The sequence below is a fragment of the Sinocyclocheilus grahami genome, unplaced genomic scaffold, assembly GCF_001515645.1.
Source record: "Sinocyclocheilus grahami isolate Dianchi unplaced genomic scaffold, SAMN03320097.WGS_v1.1 scaffold179.1, whole genome shotgun sequence".
Classification (NCBI taxonomy): Eukaryota; Metazoa; Chordata; class Actinopteri; order Cypriniformes; family Cyprinidae; genus Sinocyclocheilus; species Sinocyclocheilus grahami.
Genome location: NW_015505358.1, coordinates 810,786 through 834,551, shown reverse-complemented (window position 1 = coordinate 834,551; position 23,766 = coordinate 810,786). Strand labels below are relative to the sequence as shown.

The 23,766-nt window shown below is 34.2% G+C and overlaps 2 protein-coding genes across 2 annotated transcripts in view; both read left to right on the top strand.

Moving 5' to 3' along the window:
• The window catches only part of LOC107594141 (fibronectin type III domain-containing protein 4-like), a 10,626-nt gene extending 3,767 nt beyond the window's left edge, over positions 1–6,859 (top strand). Inside the window, exons 2-6 of the mRNA XM_016284087.1 lie at positions 1,419–1,534; positions 1,967–2,171; positions 2,662–2,751; positions 4,009–4,145; positions 6,148–6,859. Of these exons, the coding sequence (XP_016139573.1) occupies positions 1,419–1,534; positions 1,967–2,171; positions 2,662–2,751; positions 4,009–4,145; positions 6,148–6,189 (590 nt within the window). The 3' untranslated portion in view covers positions 6,190–6,859. The remainder of the gene's footprint in view (positions 1–1,418; positions 1,535–1,966; positions 2,172–2,661; positions 2,752–4,008; positions 4,146–6,147) is intronic.
• A 1,419-nt stretch (positions 6,860–8,278) lies between these two features.
• Positions 8,279–16,824, top strand: LOC107594077 (zinc finger protein 513-like). Its single transcript, XM_016284026.1, has 4 exons — positions 8,279–8,878; positions 12,122–12,250; positions 13,501–14,217; positions 15,809–16,824. Exons 1-4 carry the CDS (start codon positions 8,839–8,841, stop codon positions 16,570–16,572), a joined length of 1,650 nt encoding a protein of 549 aa, XP_016139512.1. The 5' UTR covers positions 8,279–8,838; the 3' UTR covers positions 16,573–16,824.
• Positions 16,825–23,766: the final 6,942 nt, after the last annotated feature.

The window sequence follows — 23,766 nt, the reverse complement described above, 5'->3', positions numbered from 1 at the left end:
TGTCCCGTTACATCTGGCGTAAAACCAACACAGCATTTCATAAAAAGAACATCATAGCAACAGTCAAACATGGTGGTGGTAGTGTGATGGTCTGGGGCTGCTTTGCAGCTTCAGGACCTGGACGACTTGCCATAAGTGATGGAACCATGAATTCTGCTCTCTATCAGAAAATCCTGAAGGAGAATGTCCGGCCGTCGGTTTGTGATCTCAAGCTCAAGCACACTTGGTTTATGCAGCAGGACAATGATCCAAAACACACCAGCAAGTCCACCTTTGAATGACTCAAGAAAAACATAATTAAGGTTTTGGAGTGGCCAAGTCAAAGTCCAGACTTAAATCCGATTGAGATGCTGTGGCATGACCTTAAACAGTCCATTCATGCTCAAAAACCCTCCAATGTGGCTGAATGAAAACAATTTTGCAAAGAAGAGTGGGCCAAAATTCATGTGAAAGCCTCATTGCCAGTTATCGCAAACGCTTGATTGCAGTTGTTACAGCAAAGGGTGGCACAACCAGTTATTAGATTTCAATTTAAAAAAAAAAAAAAAAACCGGAAGGGGGCAAAAACTCTCACATCCACTGTATATGAAATTATTGGATATCAGTAAAATGACTTGTTTAAAAAATATATATATTATAGCACATACAAATCTTGTTCTGCAACCTATGTGTATATATATATATATATACACACACACACAGAGTGTGGTTTTTATATTGATATGATTTTTTGCTATGTTGTGTAATTGTTAGCTCATGTCATATTTATTTCTATAGTGTGTTCACAATACAGATTATTTAAAAGCAGATTTACAGTTATATTGTAGCAGAAGGTCATACTGTTGTGTTTATAATGTCTTTAAATTCTCACTGAACAGATTCATAAAAAAAGCATGGTTAAAAGTGCCTTAATGCATTTCTATTTGTCCTCTCTAGACCGTTTAAATAATTATTTTTATATTAAGAATGTTGTTGTGTTGGTTAAAAACCAAAAGCCCTTTTCTGTCAAATTTTCAGTGGATTTTTTTACCACTAATTTTGACCAACTGAGTCACGATGAGCCCATTAAAAGAATTAAAATTAGAATTAATTTGCATAATATCCCAGCAGAGGGAATCGGCTAAATACAGAAGTGTTGCATATTTATGAACTGCATTATTGTAGTTGTTGTTTGAGCCGAAGTCAGGTTGGCCCTTGAATGTCTTGGGGAAATGAAGACCGAAAAACAACTAAAGCATATAAAAATACCTCACAAACATCGTTCTTTTGCATGCAACCGTTCATCTTTTCAAACATGATGTTTATGGAGCCTGAGTTTTTCATTGAATAGTTCAGTCTTCATTTCAGTTGTATATGTTTGAGTGCATCGGGGGGGTTGTGCTAATAAATTATTCCTGCTGGTGATTTGTGCTTCACAGACCGCCCTGCTACTCCTGTCAATGTCTCCGTTACTCACCTGCGGGCAGATTCGGCCACCGTGTCCTGGAATATTCCGGAGGGAGAGACCGTAATTGGCTTTGCCATCTCACAGCAGGTCAAAGTTATTACAATGAGATGCAGCCCTGGGGCGTTATTATAATAGCATAGGGTGACCATACGTGCCATTTTCCCAGGACGCGTCTTGGCCAGGATTTCTATATTGCCTAAAATATCTAGGTTTTGGCTTTGTTTGCGTGTGCAGACCGATTGGTGTATGACATCAAAATTCACAGAGAGCATTTTGAAAGCATAAGGAACCGTCTGTATGGTATTTTGATGTCATACACCGATCGGTCTGCACACGCAAACAAAGCCAAAATCTAGATATTTCAGGCAATATAGAAATCCTGGCCAGGACACGTCCTGGGAAAATGGCACGTATGGTCACCCTATAATAGCAGAAGTCTGACATTTAATATCAGCAATAAATTTACCCTCTGATGAATCTTCATGTGCTTGGACTTAAACGAACGTGTGTGTGTTTTAGCGTCAGGACGGGTTGATGCAACGTTTCATTCGTGAGGTGAACACGACCAGTCGTGCTTGTATACTTTGGGATCTGGATGAAGACACGGATTATATTATCCAGGTCCAGTCCGTCGGACTCTATGGAGAGAGTCGGGCCAGCAAAAAGATTCACTTCAGGACACTTAAAAAGTCTGAACATATTCAATCCACCATGATGGATCAGGGTAAACATGTCTGTTGGTTATTTTTTTTTTTTTATTGGATCATATACAGCATTAGTACAGTATCATTCATTTAATAAAGTACATTTCACATTTTTATTGTGAAATATCACTTTAACATGGAAGCCCATTTCTGCCACGGAATTAAAAAAATTAAACGGGCTTCCATACTTTAAGAAGTCAATTAAAAGATTCGACCACCGAAAGCTCATGAAATCAAACACTTTGGTGGCTCAGAAAACCCAAACTCAGCAAAAATATGCAATTTGGTTCAGTTGCTGATATTTATATGGCCAAAAATTAAGATGAAGTTCTTATAGTGTGTAATGTAAATCAATGATTAGTGTTTTTATTAATTATCCTATTAAATGGGAAGTTTTTGTGCAGCTCAAAGCTAACAGCCATGATCTGTTTCGTGAGTTTTTAATAAGTAGCATCATTTATTAATTCTCTTCAATCCTCTAACATGTTGTTGTCTTGTTTACCTGATCAGATGACCCTGCGGTTGAGGGTTTAGACCTTTCCAGACACCTGCAGACTGGAGAGATACTGATCATTATGACTGTACTGCTAATGTGGGCAGGTAAAGGGTGTTGTGTTGGATTTAGTTACACATAATCATGATGAACAAGAAATATTCTGGTTGCAATGATATTCATGATATTGACTACAAAAAAAGGAAATAATTTTGACTTGTCCTTCCTCCTGTAAAGCCTGACATATAAAGTAATAGTCAGGAAAAATTATATATATATTTATTATTTTTTTTTTTTCATGTAATGGTTTATAGAACCTTTAGGCAAAATAAACAGTATATGTGACCCTGGGCCACAAAACCAGTCATAAGGGTAAATTTTTCAAAATTAAGATTTATACATCATTTGAAAGCTAAATAAATAAGCTTTCCATTGATGTATGGTTTGTTAGAATAGGACAAAGTTGCCGACATACAACTATTTGAAAATCTGGAATCTGAGGGTGCAAAAAAAAAAAAAAAATCCAAATATTGAGAAAATCGCATTTAAAGTTGTCTAAATGAAGTTCTTAGCAATGCATATTACTAAAAAATTAAGTTTTAATATTTATGGTAGGAAGTTTACAAATCTTCATGGAACATGATCTTTATGTAATATCCTAATGATTTTTGGCATAAAAGAAAAATCGATAATTTTGACCCATACAATGTATTCTTGGCTATTGCTACAAATATACCCCAGCAACTTAAGACTGCTTTTGTGCTCCAGGGTCACACATACATGTGTGTATATATATATATATATATATATATAAGTTTGCATATACGTTTTTTTGAGTAGGAGTTATACGAGTCTCACATCAGAGAATATGGAGCTATGTATGTGTATGATTAAAATATGTATGGATCATCAGGTAAACCTTACACCGCAAAAAGCCATGTGAACCATGATCGGAAGGAGGATGTTTTTACAATTATACATGCTAAAAAAAGAATAAACTATCAATCAGATGACAGAAGGCATGCAGGGGACCGGTTTTTCAGCAAAGTTTTGATCGTGCTGATAATTTAGAGACCTTAATACAAATATGATGCAGTAGGGTTTTGAATGCGGAGTTTCCGTTTATCAGAGCTGTAACATTCTTTTAAACTTCTCAGATCTGCATTCAATACATTTTGGCATCATTGAAATATTTTCCTAAAGTTGCAGAACACTAGGCCTACCTTGTTGATTTTACGATGAGTTTAAGAAAACGTTCTCCTTTCAAACTCAATTGGAATGTCTAGATGGATGATAATGTGTTGTTTTAATTAAACCTATCAGATCTGCATCCCGTAATCAAGCTGATCTCTGTCTCGCTGCAGCTGTGATCGTGCTCTTCTGTAAGCAGTACGATATCATCAAAGACAACGACTCCAACAGCCACAGTAAAGAGAAGAGCAAGCCACTGTCCGGCCAGAGCACTCCAGAGTATCAGAACGGAGGCCTGCTGGGCAGCAAGGTGAGACCTTCACCACTGATCACATATGGTTTTAATCAGCATGTGAACATGCTTTTTATGCATTCAGCAAATATATATATCAAATAAAATAGTTGCATTTTAATTAAGATTTATGTAAATGTCTTCACTCTTAGTAGCCTGATCAAATAATAAGTCCAACAGAGATGTTAAAAATCACACTTCATATTACTTTTGGTTGATTTGTCACTTTGGAAATGTATGGTTAAATGTGACCCTGGAGCAGAAAAACAGTCTTAAGTCGCTGGGGTATATTTTTAGCAGTAGCCAAAAAAAAAAACTGTATGGGTTGAAATTCTTTTTTTTTTTTTTCTTTTTTTTATGCCAAAAATCATTAGGGTAAAGATCATGTTTCATGAAGATATTTAGTAAATTTCCTACCATAAATATCAACTTAATTTTTTATTAGTAATATGCATTGCTAAGAACTTCATTTGGACAACTTTAAAGGCAATTTTCTCCCTTTTTTTTTAATTTTTAATTTTATTTTTTTTTGCACCCTCAGATTCCAGATTTTCAAATAGTTGCATCTCGGCCAAATATTGTCCTATCATAACAAACCATACATCATATGAAAGCTGAATAAATAAGCTTTCCATTGCTGTATAAATCTCAATTTCGAAAAATTGAACCTTATGACTGGTTTTGTGGTCCAGGGTCACAAGTCTATAATTCCATGATATACATTCTCATTCTCCAGAATACACAATCTAAAATATTTGATTTTGTCAGAATATATGGCTACTTTGTTAACAGGCTGTACTTTATGTCTGCATATTGCATATTACATTGCAGTACAAAGTATTGTATACTGCATGATTTTAAAAATGCAGTAGGTTCTGTATTCTGTATATACAGAAAATTTGGTTACGCTTTACAATTATGTCCCATAGTTAATGCATTTACTAACATCTGTACTTTATGTCTGCATATTGCATATTACATTGCAGTACAAAGTATTGTATACTGCATGATTTTAAAAATGCAGTAGGTTCTGTATTCTGTATATACAGAAAATTTGGTTACGCTTTACAATTATGTCCCATTAGTTAATGCATTAACTAACATTTACCATACAATTTGTTACAGTATTTATTCATCTTTGTTAACATTAATGAATGTAAATAAAGTTAATAAAAATATTATGCTTTGCTGTTCGCTCATTCTCGTTAGCTCGGGTACATTAAATAATATTAACGTATAAAACTTTTGATTTTAAACTAACAAATACAACTTTTGATTTTGATAATATATTAGTAAACATTAACTAAGATTATTAAATGCTTTTGAAGTATTCTTCATTCTTAGTTAGTTCGTGCATGTTAACTTCTGTACTTGACAAATGTTAATAAATGGAACCTTACAATAAAGTGTTAACAAAAATTGCTTTAAAAATGTTTTTATTGTTAGTTCATGTTCATTTGGTTACGCTTTACAATTATGTCCCATTAGTTAATGCATTAACTAACATTTACCATACAATTTGTTACAGTATTTATTCATCTTTGTTAACATTAATGAATGTTAATAAAAATATTATGCTTTGCTGTTCGCTCATTCTCGTTAGCTCGGGTACATTAAATAATATTAACGTATAAAACTTTTGATTTTAAACTAACAAATACAACTTTTGATTTTGATAATATATTAGTAAACATTAACTAAGATTATTAAATGCTTTTGAAGTATTCTTCATTCTTAGTTAGTTCGTGCATGTTAACTTCTGTACTTGACAAATGTTAATAAATGGAACCTTACAATAAAGTGTTAACAAAAATTGCTTTAAAAATTTTTTTATTGTTAGTTCATGTTAACTAGTGTAGCAAACTAATCTTAGCCAATGGAACCTTAAGTATTACTGAATTTCTTTAGAGCAATTTTTCATTGTTAGTTAATGCTTACTAATATACAGTGGGTACGGAAAGTATTCAGACCCCCTTAAATTTTTCACTCTTTGTTATATTGCAGTTTTACTCTTTTGTAGTTCCAAAGGACATCATCCTCTGTCAGCATCATCAAGGTTTAACCACAGCATCATCACGGATCCTGCTCTGTCAGACCTGTCGGCGGATATCAGCTCTTCTGATATTCAAGCGTTAAAGGCAATAGTAACGTGAACCTCTCGGCTCCCTCAGCCACATCGGGAATTGTAAGGTAGTATACGGGCATTCAGTAGTACAGTATACTCCAATAAACAACAATGCCCTGGACAATGAACATACTGTACTTCTTTGACTAATACATCAACTGTAATCATGGAAGGCGCTATCGGTGCTACGAATATGATTGTGAAAACACTGGCTGCTGTGTGTGTGTGTGATTGAAAGAGGACTAATAAGTGTACCAAATGTGGCATTTCTCATTAATACATGTAAATTATGACAAATTCATCATCAGCCACAGAAGTGGCCTTAAAATATGCATTATTAACTTCTAACCGCAGTGAACAGTATATCATTGGCTTATTTTGTTTTTATTAAGTATTAACACCGTTATTAATTGTTTCACACCCATGTAGAGTTGATTGTTGACTGTTCAACAGTGAGGTTCACAGCAGATCCAGTGCAGGAGTGTGCGTGTTCATAAGAAATGGTTTTGTGTGAGCATTTCTATGTCAAACTAGTTAAAGTTTCTGTTTTGAGCTTGTCAATTTAAGGAGTTGGTAAAACCATACTATGGTATTGTAATGTGCATAGTTCAGAAACTATTTTTTATATAAAATTGCTTTAAAAATTGCAGTAATACTTAAGGTTCCATTGGCTAAGATTAGTTAGCATGAACTAACAATAAAAAATGTATTTTCTTACAGCATTTATTAGCTTTTAGTATTAGTAGTTAATATGTTTGTCCTATTATTTATTTATTCATTTATTGAGAGGCAGAAGAATCATTTTATATTTTATATATATATATATATATATATATATATCTCATCGTAAGTATGATTAAAAATATATAATCCATGATTTTTTTTTTTTTTTTGTGTTTAGGAAATTATATCAAAAATTCTAACAATAAAAAATATGTTTTTAAAGCAATTTTATATAAAAATATATATTTTTTATTTTTTTGTTCTTCGTTCTCCAACTGAGAAGTTTTGATTAAGTTATATATAGTAAATTAGCTAAACATAGCTGTAGTTTTGGGCAATAGATAATGTAGTTTCTAAACTGTCTTGCAAAACTTAGAAGGGACGTTTGTTAATATTCTTGTTCTCAATCCTGCTTTCCAATAAATGAAAAACCATGAGCTTTGTCTGTCTGTTTGTTTGTCCTATTATTTATTCATTTATTGAGAGGCAGAAGAATCATTTTATATATATATATATATATCATCGTAAGTATGATTAAAAATATATAATCCATGATTTTTTTTTTTTGTGTGTGTTTAGGAAATTATATCAAAAATGTATCTTTGTGTGTATATATCTAATGTACGTATGACTAATCTACAATATTTAATATAATCCATGATGACATTTTTTAACTTAAGTGTTTAAGAAATTATACAAGTTAAAAAAAAATTTATCCTAATTTTCAATAAATGGAAAACAATTAAATTTGTCTGTTTATTCTTTTAGAGAGGCAGAAATATTATATTATACCTTGAAAAAACTGATATAAATTAGTGCTGTCAAATGATTAATCGCGATTAATCACATCCCAAATAAAAGTTTTTGTTTACATAATATATGTGAATGTACTGTGTACATTTATTATGTATAGGCTATATAAATACACATGTATGTATTTACATGCATATTCTTATTTATAAATATATTTAATATATAAACAACATATTTTTCTTAAATCTATACATGCATGTGTGTGTATTTATATATATATACACAGTACACACATGCTGTAAACAACTTTTATTTTGAATGCGATTAATCGCATTTAATTGTTTGACAGCACTAATATAAATACATATAATCTGTAAAGGCTTTTTTGACGTTTTAAGTGTTTAATAAATTATGATAGATAGATAGATTAGAGCGCTGCTGTACTCGGACTGTCCAGTAGGTGTCGTTTAACCGTTTAACCGGTTTCACGCTGAACTCTTTCAATCACTTCCTGTGCTGCACATTCCCATCACAACAACTCCAGCAGCAATGAAGCTTGCACACTTTCACTTCTTCAACACATGGAGACACTTTACAGGGATACAAATCCACATGGACGAATAATTCTTCATGGAGAGACGCTGATATTCCCGCTGCTGGCTGTCCGGAGGTTATAAACACTGGACTTTTATTGCATCTTCTCTTTTTGGGCTAGCTAGTCGTGCTAGTTAGCCTTCGACTGATAACACAAATTATATCCAACATATCTTACTTTTTTCATTGATGTGGATTAATAACAGACTCGAGACGCCAGTGTCGCAACTTCGTATAATCGTATATGACAGCGTTTCTGCAGTTTTGTCTATGAATTATGTATGCAGTTTAATATTAGCTCACGCTAACTGAAATCATAACAGTGCAATTTCAGCTGTTTGGTTATGATTTTTGGAGATACACAGTATTAAACGTGTTTAGTTCGGGGTTTATGAGTGATTTGAGGAACTCTTTGTTCGGGAGAGGAAGAGGAAAATGAGGAAGAGGAAGATGGTGGTGGTGATGAAGATCAGCTCAACAGGGAACTGCTGATTATAAACAGACGCATTCAGAAAAATGCCTAGAAGAAAACAGTCGAACCCACAGCCTGTCAAATGTAAGTCTGGATTTCTATCTCACCTGAATTCACTTCAATTCAGTTCAGTTTGACTGTGTTTACTTCTGTTGATGGTTATTAATAAGAGCGTAGAAATGGCATGTTGATGCCCACATTCAGTCTGCCTCTAGTTATTTGATGAGCTCATTCAGACATTTCTGGCTATTTTAGTTCACCAGCTTCATCTTCTACTGGTGAAAATCAGCAGCGTATATTTCATATTTAGGGAACTGTCCACTCCAGAGCCTGTCAAATGTAGGTTTAGCAGATCTCCTGATTTCTATCTCTGTAGTTGTACTGGATTTGACAGTGTCTTCTGCTTTATGTTGCAATAAAACTCCTGCTCTTCATGTGTTTCATAATTTCACTGTTGAAATAAGTGTTAAGAAAATGGCCAAATATCAGTGTCTGATGTAAATATCGATATATTTCAGGGAGTAGTCATTTTGAGACTATTCACATGACTGATTATGACTAATCTTTATTTCAGTTATGAATAGTCAAAAGCATTATATTAACAATAGCTAATGTTTTAAATAATATATATGATTTTGTACTAATAACATATTATATATATATACGACATACACACACACGAATATACATAGATATATACATATTTGAGACAATATTATTTACATGGCCAATTATGACATTAGTCATTAGTCCAATTTTAAATAGTTGAAAGCATTATTATTATTACTACTACTAATAATAAAAACAATAATAATAAAGACTATTTTTAATATTAATTATTTAGTTCACCAGCTTCATCTTCTACTGGTGAAAATCAGCAGCGTATATTTCATATTTAGGGAACTGTCCACTCCAGAGCCTGTCAAATGTAGGTTTTGCAGATCTCCTGATTTCTATCTCTGTAGTTGTACTGGATTTGACAGTGTCTTCTGCTTTGTTGCAATAAAACTCCTGCTCTTCATGTGTTTCATAATTTCACTGTTGAAATAAGTGTTAAGAAAATGGCCAAATATCAGTGTCTGATGTAAATATCGATATATTTCAGGGAGTAGTCATTTTGAGACTATTCACATGACTGATTATGACTAATCTTTATTTCAGTTATGAATAGTCAAAAGCATTATATTAACAATAGCTAATGTTTTAAATAATATATATGATTTTGTACTAATAACATATTATATATATATACGACATACACACACACGAATATACATAGATATATACATATTTGAGACAATATTATTTACATGGCCAATTATGACATTAGTCATTAGTCCAATTTTAAATAGTTGAAAGCATTATTATTATTACTACTACTAATAATAAAAACAATAATAATAAAGACTATTTTTAATATTAATTAAAAAAAATGTGGTCCCTCTGTACATTAGATGTCTTTAACTACTTATGTCTAAATAATTAATAATATAATAATAATAATAATAAATAATTTATAAAAAATGTATAACAAATAATTGACTTTCTGTCTGTGTGTATCTCTCTCTTTTATAGTGGATATATTTTGTTGTTAAGTCACATGTCCTTCACTGTAAAAAAATGACTGTGAATTTAACGGTAAAAGACTGTAAAAACGCTACAGTAAAAACCTGTTAAATGGTTAACGGTAAATCCCCCTACTATATACGGTAAAAAACTGTATTGGACATTACATGTATTGGACATTAATTTTACAGTTTTCTTATCATTTTGTATATTAGGGTTGTGTGTTACACCTAATGTTGTTAAATGAATGTTTATTGCATTATTTCAGTTTCATGTGTGTTACCGTGATGGTGTTTAGTGTTTGTGTGAATGACACTGTGCACCTTCTATATATGTTATTATTTAAAAGCTGCTTGTGATGGGCTCTGGTTCATCATGTGACTTTCTCATCACCTCCTGCATTTGGAGGTTATCAGTGTATTACAAAGCTACAAAACAGATTTCAGTACTTCAGTAGGTTGGTATATTAACATTATATCAGTTAATGAAATTACGGTATTTAACTGTAAATTTAAGTTAAAACCATAAAACCTCAAACGTTGCTACCGTATTTTTTTACGGTAAATTTTACGGATTTTTTTTTTACAGTGTTGGTTTCCGTGGGTTTTTTTTTTCTTTACTGATTCAATTTTTTCCCCCACTGTATTTTCACTCCATTAAATAGATTTTTGCGGCACTTCATTGTTGAAATAATGTCTGTGTCCATTTCTGTCAAAATTAATATTGTAGATCATGTGGTTTTTGTTGAATAAACACAAGTCTAACTGTTCCTTTAGATTGAAAACAGCTCTTTTTAGTTCCTCTAGAGCAGGGGTGTCAAACTCAGTTCCTGGAGGGCCGGAGCCCTGCAGAGTTTTATTCCAACCCTGCTCCAACACACATACCATGAAGTTTACAAATAAGCCCGAAGGACTTGATTAGTTGGATCAGGTGTGTTTAATCTAAACTCTGGAAGGCTCCGGCCCTCCAGGAATTGAGTTTGACACTCCTGCTCTAGAGCTTTTATATTAGATCTAAAGGAAATAGTTTGAGTTTCCAAAGCCCTTGTTTAATGTTGAGCTACGTGTCTTTAAGAATCAGCTCTATCTCAGTGAACACATATCGGTTTTCCCCTCTTCTGTCGTCATTTTTTCCTCACTGCGTTTCCTCAGGACAGACCCCTGTTCCTGCCGCGGGACCCATCTCTGACCCGACTGCCTCCGTTTATCTGCCATCTCTCCACTGTTCCTTCCTCCTTCATTTATTCCTAGCATATTTTTTCCCTCATTCCAGAGCTCCAGTGCTGATAACCGTCAGTCTTATCACTGTATGAGTCTCTCATACCCATTTAGTGGATATGACTGACTGAGAATCATATACAGATAAGCTACATCTAAGGCTTCTTCTAGAATGTGTAATATCCATACAATTCATTTGTATGATCAGATAATGTTAAGATATAGTTTTCAGTTACCTATGGCGATATCAGTAGAACAAAGAGGCCGATATATTGCTGCTATATGATGTACAATATGATTAAATGAACATTTTACACTACATTTACTCAACATGCACTCAGAAAGTTTACTAAATCCACTAAAACCTTCCATACTTCAGCCAAGCAAAATATCTAAATATGAAAATTATGTTGTTAAATGGATGGATTAATAGTTTTAATATGCTCTAAAATAGTATGAGCCACTTGTTTTATAATAAAATTAATGATATTGTTACAATTATTTTAAATGATATTATTATTATAGTGATGTTGTTTGTTTGCAGTGGGAGCTGAAGATGGGGCAGCAGTCGGCAGTCAGGAAAACCTGGTCCTGGAGAGTGACTTCCTCCTCGGACAGGAGCTGGGCTTCGGAGAAAATGACTACAGGATCGTGGGTTTTGAGAGGGACTCGGGTCAGTGATATGGAATATGAGATTGCTTTAAGCCAGCTTACAATTATTTTGCTATACTGTTCCATACTTCAGCCAAGCATTTGCCAAATGAACAAGTCTAAATGTAAAAATAATATTAATGCTAGTTATTAAATGGATAGATAATGTAAATATGGGATGAAACACTTTCTAAGCTGTTGTAGAATAACTGTTATAAAAAACACTTTACTAATTAAACTTAGTGAAAGCCTTGTTTTATAGTAGTAATAATAATAATAATCATTATTCTTAATATTATCATTATTCTTAATAATAATAATTATTATTAAGAATGATTATAATAATAAGGATGGTTATATAATTAATATAATACTATAATACTAAAATAATCTGTTGTAAAATAGCTAATACAAAAACACTTTCCTTTATTAAACTTTTTTAAAGCCTTGTTTTATATAAATAATAATTATGATATAATGACAGTAATAAGTTATTATTAATAATATTAATATAATAAATATTTTATAATATTGTATCACTAGTGATAATAATAGTAATAACTAGTTATAACATTATTGTTATTATTACCAATGCCAATGCAAATAATAATGAATTATTATTATTAATAATAATGATTTTTATTATTACTAATAATATTAATATAATAAATATTTTATAATATTGTATCACTAGTGATAATAATCATAATAATAGTAATAGCTAGTTATAACATTATTATTATTTTAGTATTATTATTAGCAATGACAATACAAATAATAATAATTATTATTAATAATAATGATAGTAAAAGTAATATATAATATTATATCAATAATGATAATAATAATAATTATACTAATACCATTATTGTTGTTGTTATATAATATTATATAATATTTTCAATAATAATAACAACAACTATTATTATTGTTGTTGATTTTATTTATTAAACCTTTCTATTGCTGTTGCCACAGACCCAAAAACCAACTTAAGGCCTTGCTTTACAGTGTTTTTGTGATAAATGAAAACCACATTAAATAAAAAAATTAGGTTTTTGTCTTTTAGTCATGTCAGGTCATCTATATAAGTGTACTGCTAGTTGACAAAACTAACATTTAGCATTTACAGCAGTTCTCTTCTGGGAGAACAGACTAGAAATTTTGATGACCCTAATTCGTTTTTTCATCTTTGATATGTTTTGCCTCAACTTCCTATGTAAAGAAAATGGTTTTAAGTGCTGCATAACAGAGCATGTTGTGATCTCCCGATAGACTCCGTCACGGCTGACATGGGAATGCCGGTGTACGGCTTCAGTGATGAGGACTGTTCCAGCTACAACCGTCTCAGCATGGAGAGCGACTTCGAGGACCCACGAGACACAGAGAGCGAGCGGGAGGAGATGGGCCCCGACACCACGTTTGCCCCGTACCTCTCCTGCAGGCAGTGCGGCCAGCTGCTGGGCGACCCCCTGAACGGCGCGCTGGACCTCGCCGGCCTCTACTGCCTCCAGTGTGGCGCCGAGGGTGGAGACGCAGACCGGCAGGACCGTCCGCTAGAGGAGGCCCATCCCACCGACACCGCGCAAGGGAAGGTGAACCGAGGCAGATCCACATCTGACGGAAGCTCTGGTAAAACGTACTCCTGCAAACTGTGCAGCTTCAGCTCACGTTACTCCAACCACTTGAAGCGGCACATGAAAACACACAATGGCGAGAAGCCATACCAGTGCCAGCAGTGCGCCTACGCCTCCGCCCAGCTGGTGAATCTGCAGCGGCATGTGCGCACGCACACGGGCGAGAAGCCGTACAAATGCGAGTTCTGCACATTCGCGTGCAACTCTCTGGGAAACCTGAAGAGGCACCAGCGCATGCACATGCAGGAGAAAGACCTCAACTGCAGCCAGTGTGACTTCAGAGCCAACAACAGCCACTCCTTAAATAAACACATGATGAGCCACAAGGAGGACAAATCAACAGCCTTAACGGAAGGTAATTGTTAAACTGTACTGTGTGTGTGTGTATATATATATATATATATATATATATATATTGTCCACATTTTTTTATTTAAAGTCACAATGTAAGATTTTTTTATTAAAATATCCAAAAACCACTAGAACAGTGTTATATATTTTGCTGACTTGTGTACTTACATTATCCCAAATGTTTTGAAGAATGTTTAAATCCAGAGAAATAAGCAATTTTAACTAGTGACACGGACCTCCATGTGGCGAAAATTACATATTGTGCCTTTAATGGATTCACATTTTAAATCGTAGTCAGATCCCCCCCCCCAAATCGTGCGGCTCTAGAGCATGTTGTTCTAAAGAAGAACATTTTTGTTTTGTGATCTTTAATCAGATTCAATAATATGGTTAATGTTAACCTATAACCGGCATGCATGCATGCATAATGACAGAGAATAAAAATAAGGTTTCGATATGGACGATTTAATTAAATAAATATATGCACTGTGTATTGAAGCATTCATTTGCACATTATAGGAAATTAAGACATAAAATGTAACTATAAATATTAGTATTGTACAATATTATTATTTTATTTTTCTTAAATACTAGATTTTCTAAAGCAAGATATTATAATATAAATATTTCTTATTTTATTTATTTAATACTAATAATATATTACAACGTATTATTTATATTTATTATATATTACAATATTATTATTATAGTATATCAATATATAACAACACATTTTTTGGTCGAATTTTGCAGTCCTACAAATGTGCATGACAAAACTGGAGCTTTTTTTAATATCATTTTTTAAATTGCAATCACAAATTTGTCAAAAGTTGAACTGTCGACATTTTTCAAAATTTTCCCCCGAATTTGAATTTTAGTCCCGGCTTGTGGTCCTTTCCTGATGGTGTTCCCTTCTCATCTCTCCTGTCACTTCCTTTCACTGCTTCTAATGTCTTATCATAGTAAAAGCATACATGCCAAAATACTATTTATAGAAATAAAATCAAAAAAGAATAATGAAAAAAGCATTAGATTTTTTTTTTCATGATCCAGTCAAATCCTGAAGGATAAAAAGTACAGACCTAATTTTATTTTCTCTTTGAATTTGTTTTCTCACTCACAAATGTGTCATATTACAGAAGTAAAGTTGAGTATGCCATTTCACAGCTGAGTTCTTTTATTTGACTTTGATTATTTTAATAATTAGCACTAAACAGATACAGATTGTGAGGAAACATTTCTACTAATCTGAACAAAGCACTTTTTTTTGCTGTTGCATATTTAAATTAAATTAAATGTATGGATTTAGCAGACGCTTTTATCCAAAGCGACTTACAGTGCATTCAGGCTATACATTTTTTATCAGTATGTGTGTTCCCTGGGAATTGAACCCACTACGTTTGTGCTCTACCACTGAGCCACAGGAACATTTTTCCATTTATATTATGTTTGCGTACCATACTTTGCACTTTAAGCACTTGATGCAAACCAAGAGAGGAAGTGAAGCGTGAAGAAAAGGGAAGTAGAAACTCTTGGCTTCCTAAAACTGGATTCGCTGTAAAGAGGAAGCTTGTTTCTGTTCCTTTGTTTTTCAGAGTCTGTGGAGTCTGACCTGACTCTGCACATCAGCAGCGACCCCGACTTCCTCCAAAGCTACGACACCCTACGAACAGACTGCCATCCTCCAGCCCTGCTGCACGCTGAGGGTTTGGCCAAAGAGTCGGACCCTCTGCCCGAGCTGCTATTCCCCTTCACGTGCCGCGTGTGCGGAGCGGTGCTGGAGGACGAGGAGGGTGCCACGGCGCAGATCTGCAGCAGATGCACACTAGACATGTTGTCCAAAAGCTCCCCGAGCAGCCCGGAGAAAGGTGACAAGCTGTACTCGTGCACATCATGTCCGTTCGTCACTCAGTACCCCAACCACCTCGCCCGCCACATGAAGACTCACAGCGGCGAAAAGCCCTACAAGTGCCCGCAGTGCAATTACGCTTCCGCCCACTTCGACAACCTCAAGCGGCACCACCGCGTGCACACGGGCGAGAAGCCATACAAATGCTGCGTGTGCGACTACGCTTGCGGTAACCTGGCCAATCTCAAGCGGCACGAGCGCATCCACTCGGGCGCCAAGCCGTTCCAGTGCAGTGTGTGTAGTTACAGCTGCAACCAGAGTATGAACCTGAAGCGCCACATGCTGCGGCACACCGGCGAGAAGCCCTTTAAGTGCCAGGAGTGCGGCTACACCACGGGCCACTGGGACAATTACAAACGCCACCAGAAGAAGCACGGCCACTCCGCCGAAGGCTGGCTCAAGATGCAGCTGCTGGAGAAAGAGGAAGAGGATGAGGAAGGAGAAATGTAGTGGAAGCTCTCTATGATGTCTAGCTCCAGTTGCCTTATTATTATTATTGTTATTATCATCATCAGAGAAATCCATACGGTAAAGGTGCATCGCGACAGGGTCGGTGTGCGTTTTTTTTTTTTCTTTTTCACTTGATTGTATTTTGTCCAACTGTTTACAACAGCTGATTTCAATCCCAGAATCACAGGTTTGCAAGTTAAGATCGTTGTCTTGAACTGAAAGAGCACATTTATGCACCACTGGGCGAATCTCGCAAAAAAATGTCCAGGCCATATTTCACCCCAAAATTAAAAGGAAAAAAAAGGGATGTTTCTTAGCACCATTAATATTTTTTGCATTGTGAATATATAAAATACTTATTTTATTTTATTTTTTACTACTTTTTTTTTTTTAATTAGCCATGTTTCTTAGGACAGTAAGATAATTGAAATTGATCAACTTTTTTTTTTTCATTTAATTTTGTTTTGTTTTTTATTTTACTTTTTAAAAATATATTTTTCTTTTTTTTTCATTCAGTTTTTCAAAACAGAAATAAATCACCACAAACAACATACAAGCAAGGACAGATAATCTAAGCAAAAACATTTTTTATTTAAATTTTTAGACATTCATTTTTATAATGTTCTTTTTTGTAGTTACTGTAAAAAAATATTAGATTTTTTTACTGTATTTAAATCAGCATAAATTTAAAGGGAACACAACAAATACCATTTTTTTGTTTTATAATGCTTTATTATTTTTTTTTTTTGAAAATGAAAATCATGTCACGATGCAAAAAATAAATCCTAAAACCAGACTTAATTTTCTTTTTGCAGCTTAAAACCTCTTAATTTTTTATTTATTTTAAATTTGAGATTAATTATGTTCCTGACATGTTTTGTGAGATTTGCCTCTCTGCTGTCATGGATTCTCGTTGAATTGTTGAATGAAAGAACTGCAATAACACCGACACATGGCCCTGTTCCAGGCTGATGCAGCAGCTCTAGTTGTTTCGTGAGGGATTTGGTGACACTGAAGACGTCTGGCTGCTACTGTATGTTCACTTATGCACAATGACAGTGATGTTGCCTTGTCTCGGGGAGGTGCTGCTCCTCCTTCCCTCATTTACTGTATCTGAATTTCCTGGTGCCACTGCAAAATGCTGCACTGATCGGGGTCTCGTCCGTCCCCAGCACACTCAAGGTTTTTCCAGGGCATTAGAGGGACACAAATGAGTGAGTCTCACGAAAACTGTTCAGAAATGCTAGCATTATATTTACCCTGAAATGATTATTAAATAAGGGAGTGTTTTGCATGAAGAATATGAGGGTGATTTTTACATATTTTTGCATTGCGACATTATTGCGCATCTATACGATTTTCATTTCTGTAATGCTACAAAGTGGAAAAAAGTAAATAAATTGTTTAGTTAATGTGGAAGTATATGTTGTACTATCCCTTTGTTTTTATTTACTGTATTACAGTAAAATTATTATTTTTTATTGCATTATGGCGTAAATCACCTTGATTGCCTTGAAAATAATGTCACAATGCAAAAAAAGTTGTAATGGTTCTTTTATTTTTGGTGTGAAAATGACCCAGATATGTTTTCATGAGATTCACAATTATGTGTATGTGTCTTTTGTTGGACTTTAAACTATTTCCTTCAGTTTTATTTAGATTAAAGTGTGATGCCTACTGTGAAATTTTCTCTTAGGAAAACTAATCATCAAACCTGTGAAGGTTTCATTTTCTTACACATTTAGTGAGAAAGATCCTGTTTTGCTTCCCCACCCCCCACTTTAGTTGTGCAGTTCATGAGGAAGAAAGTGAGGACCACATGCTCATATTCTCTTTATAATGAACAGATCACATTTAAAACAAACATTTTGTACACAAGTCACTTTGATGCGTATTGAATATTAAAAGAATAGTTCACCTAAAATAAGCATTTGCTGAAGGCGTACTCATCCTCAGGCCATCCCAGATGTAGAGGAGTTTGTTTCTTCATCAGATTTGGAGAAATGTAGCATTGCATCACTCGCTCACCAATGGATCCTCTGCAGTGAATGGGTGCCGTCAGAATGAGAGTCCAAACAGCTGATAAAAACATCACAATAATCCACACCACTCCAGTCCATCAATTAACATCTTGTGAAGCGAAAAGTTGCGTGTTTTTTAAGAAACAAATCCATAAAGACGTTTTAACTTCAAACCCTTGTTTCTGTCTAAAATACAAGTCCTCTGTTCATAACAACTGCTTCCTCCAGTGGAAAAAGTCATCTCGCCTGAATCAGGAGAGAAATCTGCACAGATCAAGCACCGTTTACAAGCCAAAACAGCTCTAAACAAATATGTTGGTGGATTTTGATGTGACAGGACAACGGGATGGCAACACATTCTCTCTCCCAACTCGTCACATATTGACGCTCGGTCAGGACACTGTAGCATCGCTTTTTGACGCTCAAGCTGCTCCGTTGCTTTAAATAAGAAACTTTTGGCGTCAGTATGCAGATACGAAAGGCATTGGGAATTTTATCATGATTAAATTATATATAGGATAATAAATTTGCCATTATCGCATATATATGTTTGGTTGTGATTTTTCAGTGTAAACAACAATTTTATTTACATCTTTTTGAGCACTTAGCCTAACCCCTACCCCTTACCATTTGTCAATATAAAACAGGATATAACAGGCAGATACAACTGCAGTCACAATGTATTCCGAGGCAAAACGATTGATTTGTGAGAGGAACAGTCGCGATCACCATCCCATCCGCCGTAAAGCTCAGATCCCGTGTGTGCAGTCAGTGCACAAATTCAAAAGTTGCCTTTGGTTGTGAAATGCCATTGGCTCTTGTGTGTCATGCTAACGTTCGGGAGTATCTTTTTGAATAAGATCTTTTTCAGCGATTAAAACCTTATGATTTACTCTGTTCTTCGCATAAAGATATCGCATGGCTTCAGAAGACTTGGAATGCAACACGACTTGTTTGTAATACTTTTATACTGCTTTTCTATGGCCAGTTTTTGCAATAAATACATGTGACTGTACGTTTATTTGCCTGTTACTGTTTTAAATTGTTCAGAAGTTGGTGGGGTTAGGTGCTCCAGAATATCTGAAAATATACATTTATATAAAATGATTCCTATTTTTACTAATGCATGCACACCATAAAATGAGTCTTGATCTGACGCACAAGGCAAACAACTGAAAGCAATGGAGGAGCCTGAGCGACGACGCCAAGGGGTCCTGACCAAGCGTTGGGAGTGAGAATGTTTTGGGGATGGACTTTTTAACTGAAGGAAATGTTATTATGGATTATGGACTAAAATATCTTGATGGATTTATTTTCTTACAAACAGCTTTTCTCTTCTCAAGACATTAACTGATGGACTGGAGTGGTGTGGATTACTTATGGATTATGGTGATGCTTTTATCAGCAGTTTGGACTCTCATTCTGACGGCACCCATTCACTGCAGAGGATCCATTGGTGAGCAAGTGATGGAATGCTACATTTCTCCAAATCTGATGAAGAAACAAACTCATTCTAATCTTGGATGGCCTGAGGGTGAGTAAACTTTCAGCAAAATTTTGATTTTTGGGTGAACTTTTGCTTTAATGGTTCCTCCAGCCCGATCTCACGGCAATTGGTACATATTTTACAAGGTGGCTAATTCGTACGACCTCACTCGTGCAAATTCATACGATTTGTGCTAAATCGTACGTATTTTACGAGTTGCACAATTCGTATGAATTTGTACGAATGACCTACACCTAACCCCGCCCCTAAACCTACCCGTCACTGGGATCTAGACAAATCGTACGAGTGAGGTCGTACGAATTAGCCACCTCGTAAAATACGTACGAATTGGTCGTTACAGAACTGGCACAGTCACTCTGAAATACACCGCAAGAGTTCAGTGCAATCAGGGAATGAATGAATTAGATGCATAGCACTGAATCCAATGATATTTGGCTTGCCAACATGATTATTTATGTACTGTATTTTTGTGGGTTTCTTTAGCTTTCTGATATTTGTACACAAATTGTTGATCTGAAGAAGTGGCCTTTTGTTTCATAATAAAGATGTTTTTAAACTTTTATTAAAAGCAGCTGCGTTGAGCCATTTGTAACAGATGAAACAATTGGAATTCTGAAGAATAAATATTCTATCCAGCATTTAATTACAGTGCACTAATTTCATTAGACAAGCAGTTCTAAGAATGCTGGTATATTGTTTCATTGTATCACTCCATGTGTGTGAGTTTACCTTGAATTTCAATGTGATTCTGCTTTGCCTTCTTTTCTATTTTCCATTTGTGAAGAAAAAAGTCTCCAAAATTGCTTGTCATATCGTGCCAGTTACACAATCGTAATTTGCCATCTAAAGCTAAATTAATTGTATTATATGTTAAGACATAATTATTCTTTCAAAATAATAACAGGGTTAACTAGCAGTTTTACAGTTTAGTTTAACATTATAAGCTGAAGGTGGATATATTCAATTATATATATATATATAGTAATGGTAAAACAAGTATTTTATTACTACTGTATTTTAAATGGAAGCAAAATTATGCATTTTAAGTAAATGTTAGCTATTGATACGGTATGGCAAGTAAAATTCACACATATACAGAGATAATATATAAAGAGAAAAAAATGAAGACAAATGCTATCTTTTTATTTCCTTCGTTTTTAATCAATAAATGTGCATTTATTACAATACAGCAAAGTGTAAAACAGTATTTTGGTGTATTTGGCTGTTTAAGCATGTACCATTTCTTTCCTGTAGAGAGCAGAACTGAGCTTTTCCAGAGAGAGACGTCACAGAATAATAGACCATTGCACATATTTTATCATTTATATTGAATATGAACAATAATGCACGACGACAGTGTTTTATTTTTTGTGGTGCAGGAGTACAAATTTCTGACTTGGATACAAATCCACTTGTTTTTTTGCTCTCATTGTGTTTATTCCTTCTGAGAATTCCTTCTGGGTTTGTGTTGCTGGCTGAAGTCACGGCGCAGTAGCTGGTTGAAAGGGACCAAACCTCTCTCAAACACCTGACTTGGTTCCGTTTTACCAGCAACTAAGACGTGTTTCTGAGGACACACGGTTTTCAGATTCATAGAGGTGAGAAGCATCGGTTTCCTCAGTGACATTCACACTTCAGCATCTGATTAATCACAGATCAAACTTTTGTTTTGCAGTTGCATCTATGATTCAGGAAGCAGAAGACGTCCGTCCACATCATGATCTTCCTTCTGGACAATGACACCGAGTCCGTGGATGTGCCGGTATGTGTCCGTCCAGAATTGGCTCTCCTCCACCTGTCCAGTTATTAATAAGAGTAAACATTCGTGATGGCAGCAGCTGTTGTGTCACTCAGACGCTTCAGTGTTCATGTCATCATGGAGGAGCTCAGCTTGATAAATCACCATGTGCTCACCAATGACCTGTGCTTGACTTTCACACAACCTCTACAGACTGATCAAATCACATTTATATGATTATTTGTTTAGTAAAGCTTAATTTATACTTTAAAACAGAAGATGTCAACCTTTGTAAACCAGAGACCCTTTTAAAAATGTTCAGGATTCTTGGAAAATGTCTATATCTTCCAAGATATTTGTTGCATATTTTTGGGGATTTGTTGCACTGTTGTCCAACATTTATTTGTTTGAAAATAGTTTTAAGCTCTATAGAATCGACTAAGATGATATATCAAGATGATAATAAATGTAAAATATTTTTTTTATAGAACAATATCTTAAGTTGAACTGTGCTTTAGTCCTTTATATGTAAAAAAATATATTTTATAAACATTAAATACTATATTTTTATATTTTATACATTTTAAATCATTTTTAAATAACAAATAACAGTCATTAATTAACGTATCATTTGTAGTTCTTATATTAAATTATAAATATTATATTAAATTATATGTTATAGTATTTCTAATACAATTAAAGTGACATAAAATATATTTTTAAAATGTTTAATTTTTTTATTTTATAAGCTTAATATTATATAGAACTCATTAACCCCTTTATGTCATTTTTAGTTTTAAGTTCTTTATATTTAAATATATATATATACAATTAAAAATTGTATAATAAAATATATTTACAAAATGTTACTTTTTATAGTTTATAAATATAAAATAATTTTTTATAGAACAAATAAGTTATAGAAATCATTAACTCATTAAGATGGATGATAATGTTCCCTGCGATCCGTACACATAATTTAAGTCAGTGTTGGAGTTATAAGGAGATGATGATGATGATGAAGTCTCTCTGAGACCACACACTTCCTTACATTCCATAGATTGATTCTGTATATGGGGATATAAGGAAGTATGTCGTCTCAAAGAGCTCACATAATACACTGCAGTACAGCATAGATCCCGTATGACACGTAAGATAGACTTTTTTCTATTAACAAGATTTTATGCATCTAAAGAAAGTTGTTAATCGCCTTTTCCCTCCACTAGCTGATTTTAAACAGCCCTGCAGTGTAACAAATTAACATTTAAAAGTACAAACGTTCCATTTGATATGACATCATAAAAACGGAATACTTAGTAATTCAAAAATAAATACTTTTTAAAAATCATTTCAAATAATTGTAAACATTTTAAAAGTTCTGATGGTGCTAAATGCTGTTTAAAATAACTTTTAAACAGTTTTCTTTCTTTTTTTTTAAACACATGGTGCTAAATGCTGTTAAAAACATTTTTTTTTAAATGATGGTGCTAAATTATGTTTAAAATCATTTTAGATGGAGTTTAGCATTTCATACCTCAGGACATATCAACTTTCCCTGTCAATTCATTCTGACCAAGCTATTTATATAGGCTGTTGTCTAGAAATTTTTTTACCGCCTTTATAAAATGTACATTTGCGTTTTCTTTCTGAAATACACTTGAGTGAACAAGCAAAACCCCCGAAACTGAATGAAGCAGTAAAGACTCAACCAGGAGCCAGAAAGCTCTGCAATCCAACAGCATTGACATATCAGACTGTTTCAGCTCAGGCTTCACACATTACTTGCCCGTCCCTTGACTTCCAGTCCATCAGAAGGAGACAAATACAGGTCCGGCGCTCTCTTCCATGCGTATCCTCATCCTTTGCCATCTCCTGGATTGTGTCCAGACCTGGCTTGACTTCCCGGCCTTTTCTATGGGTTGCCCTCC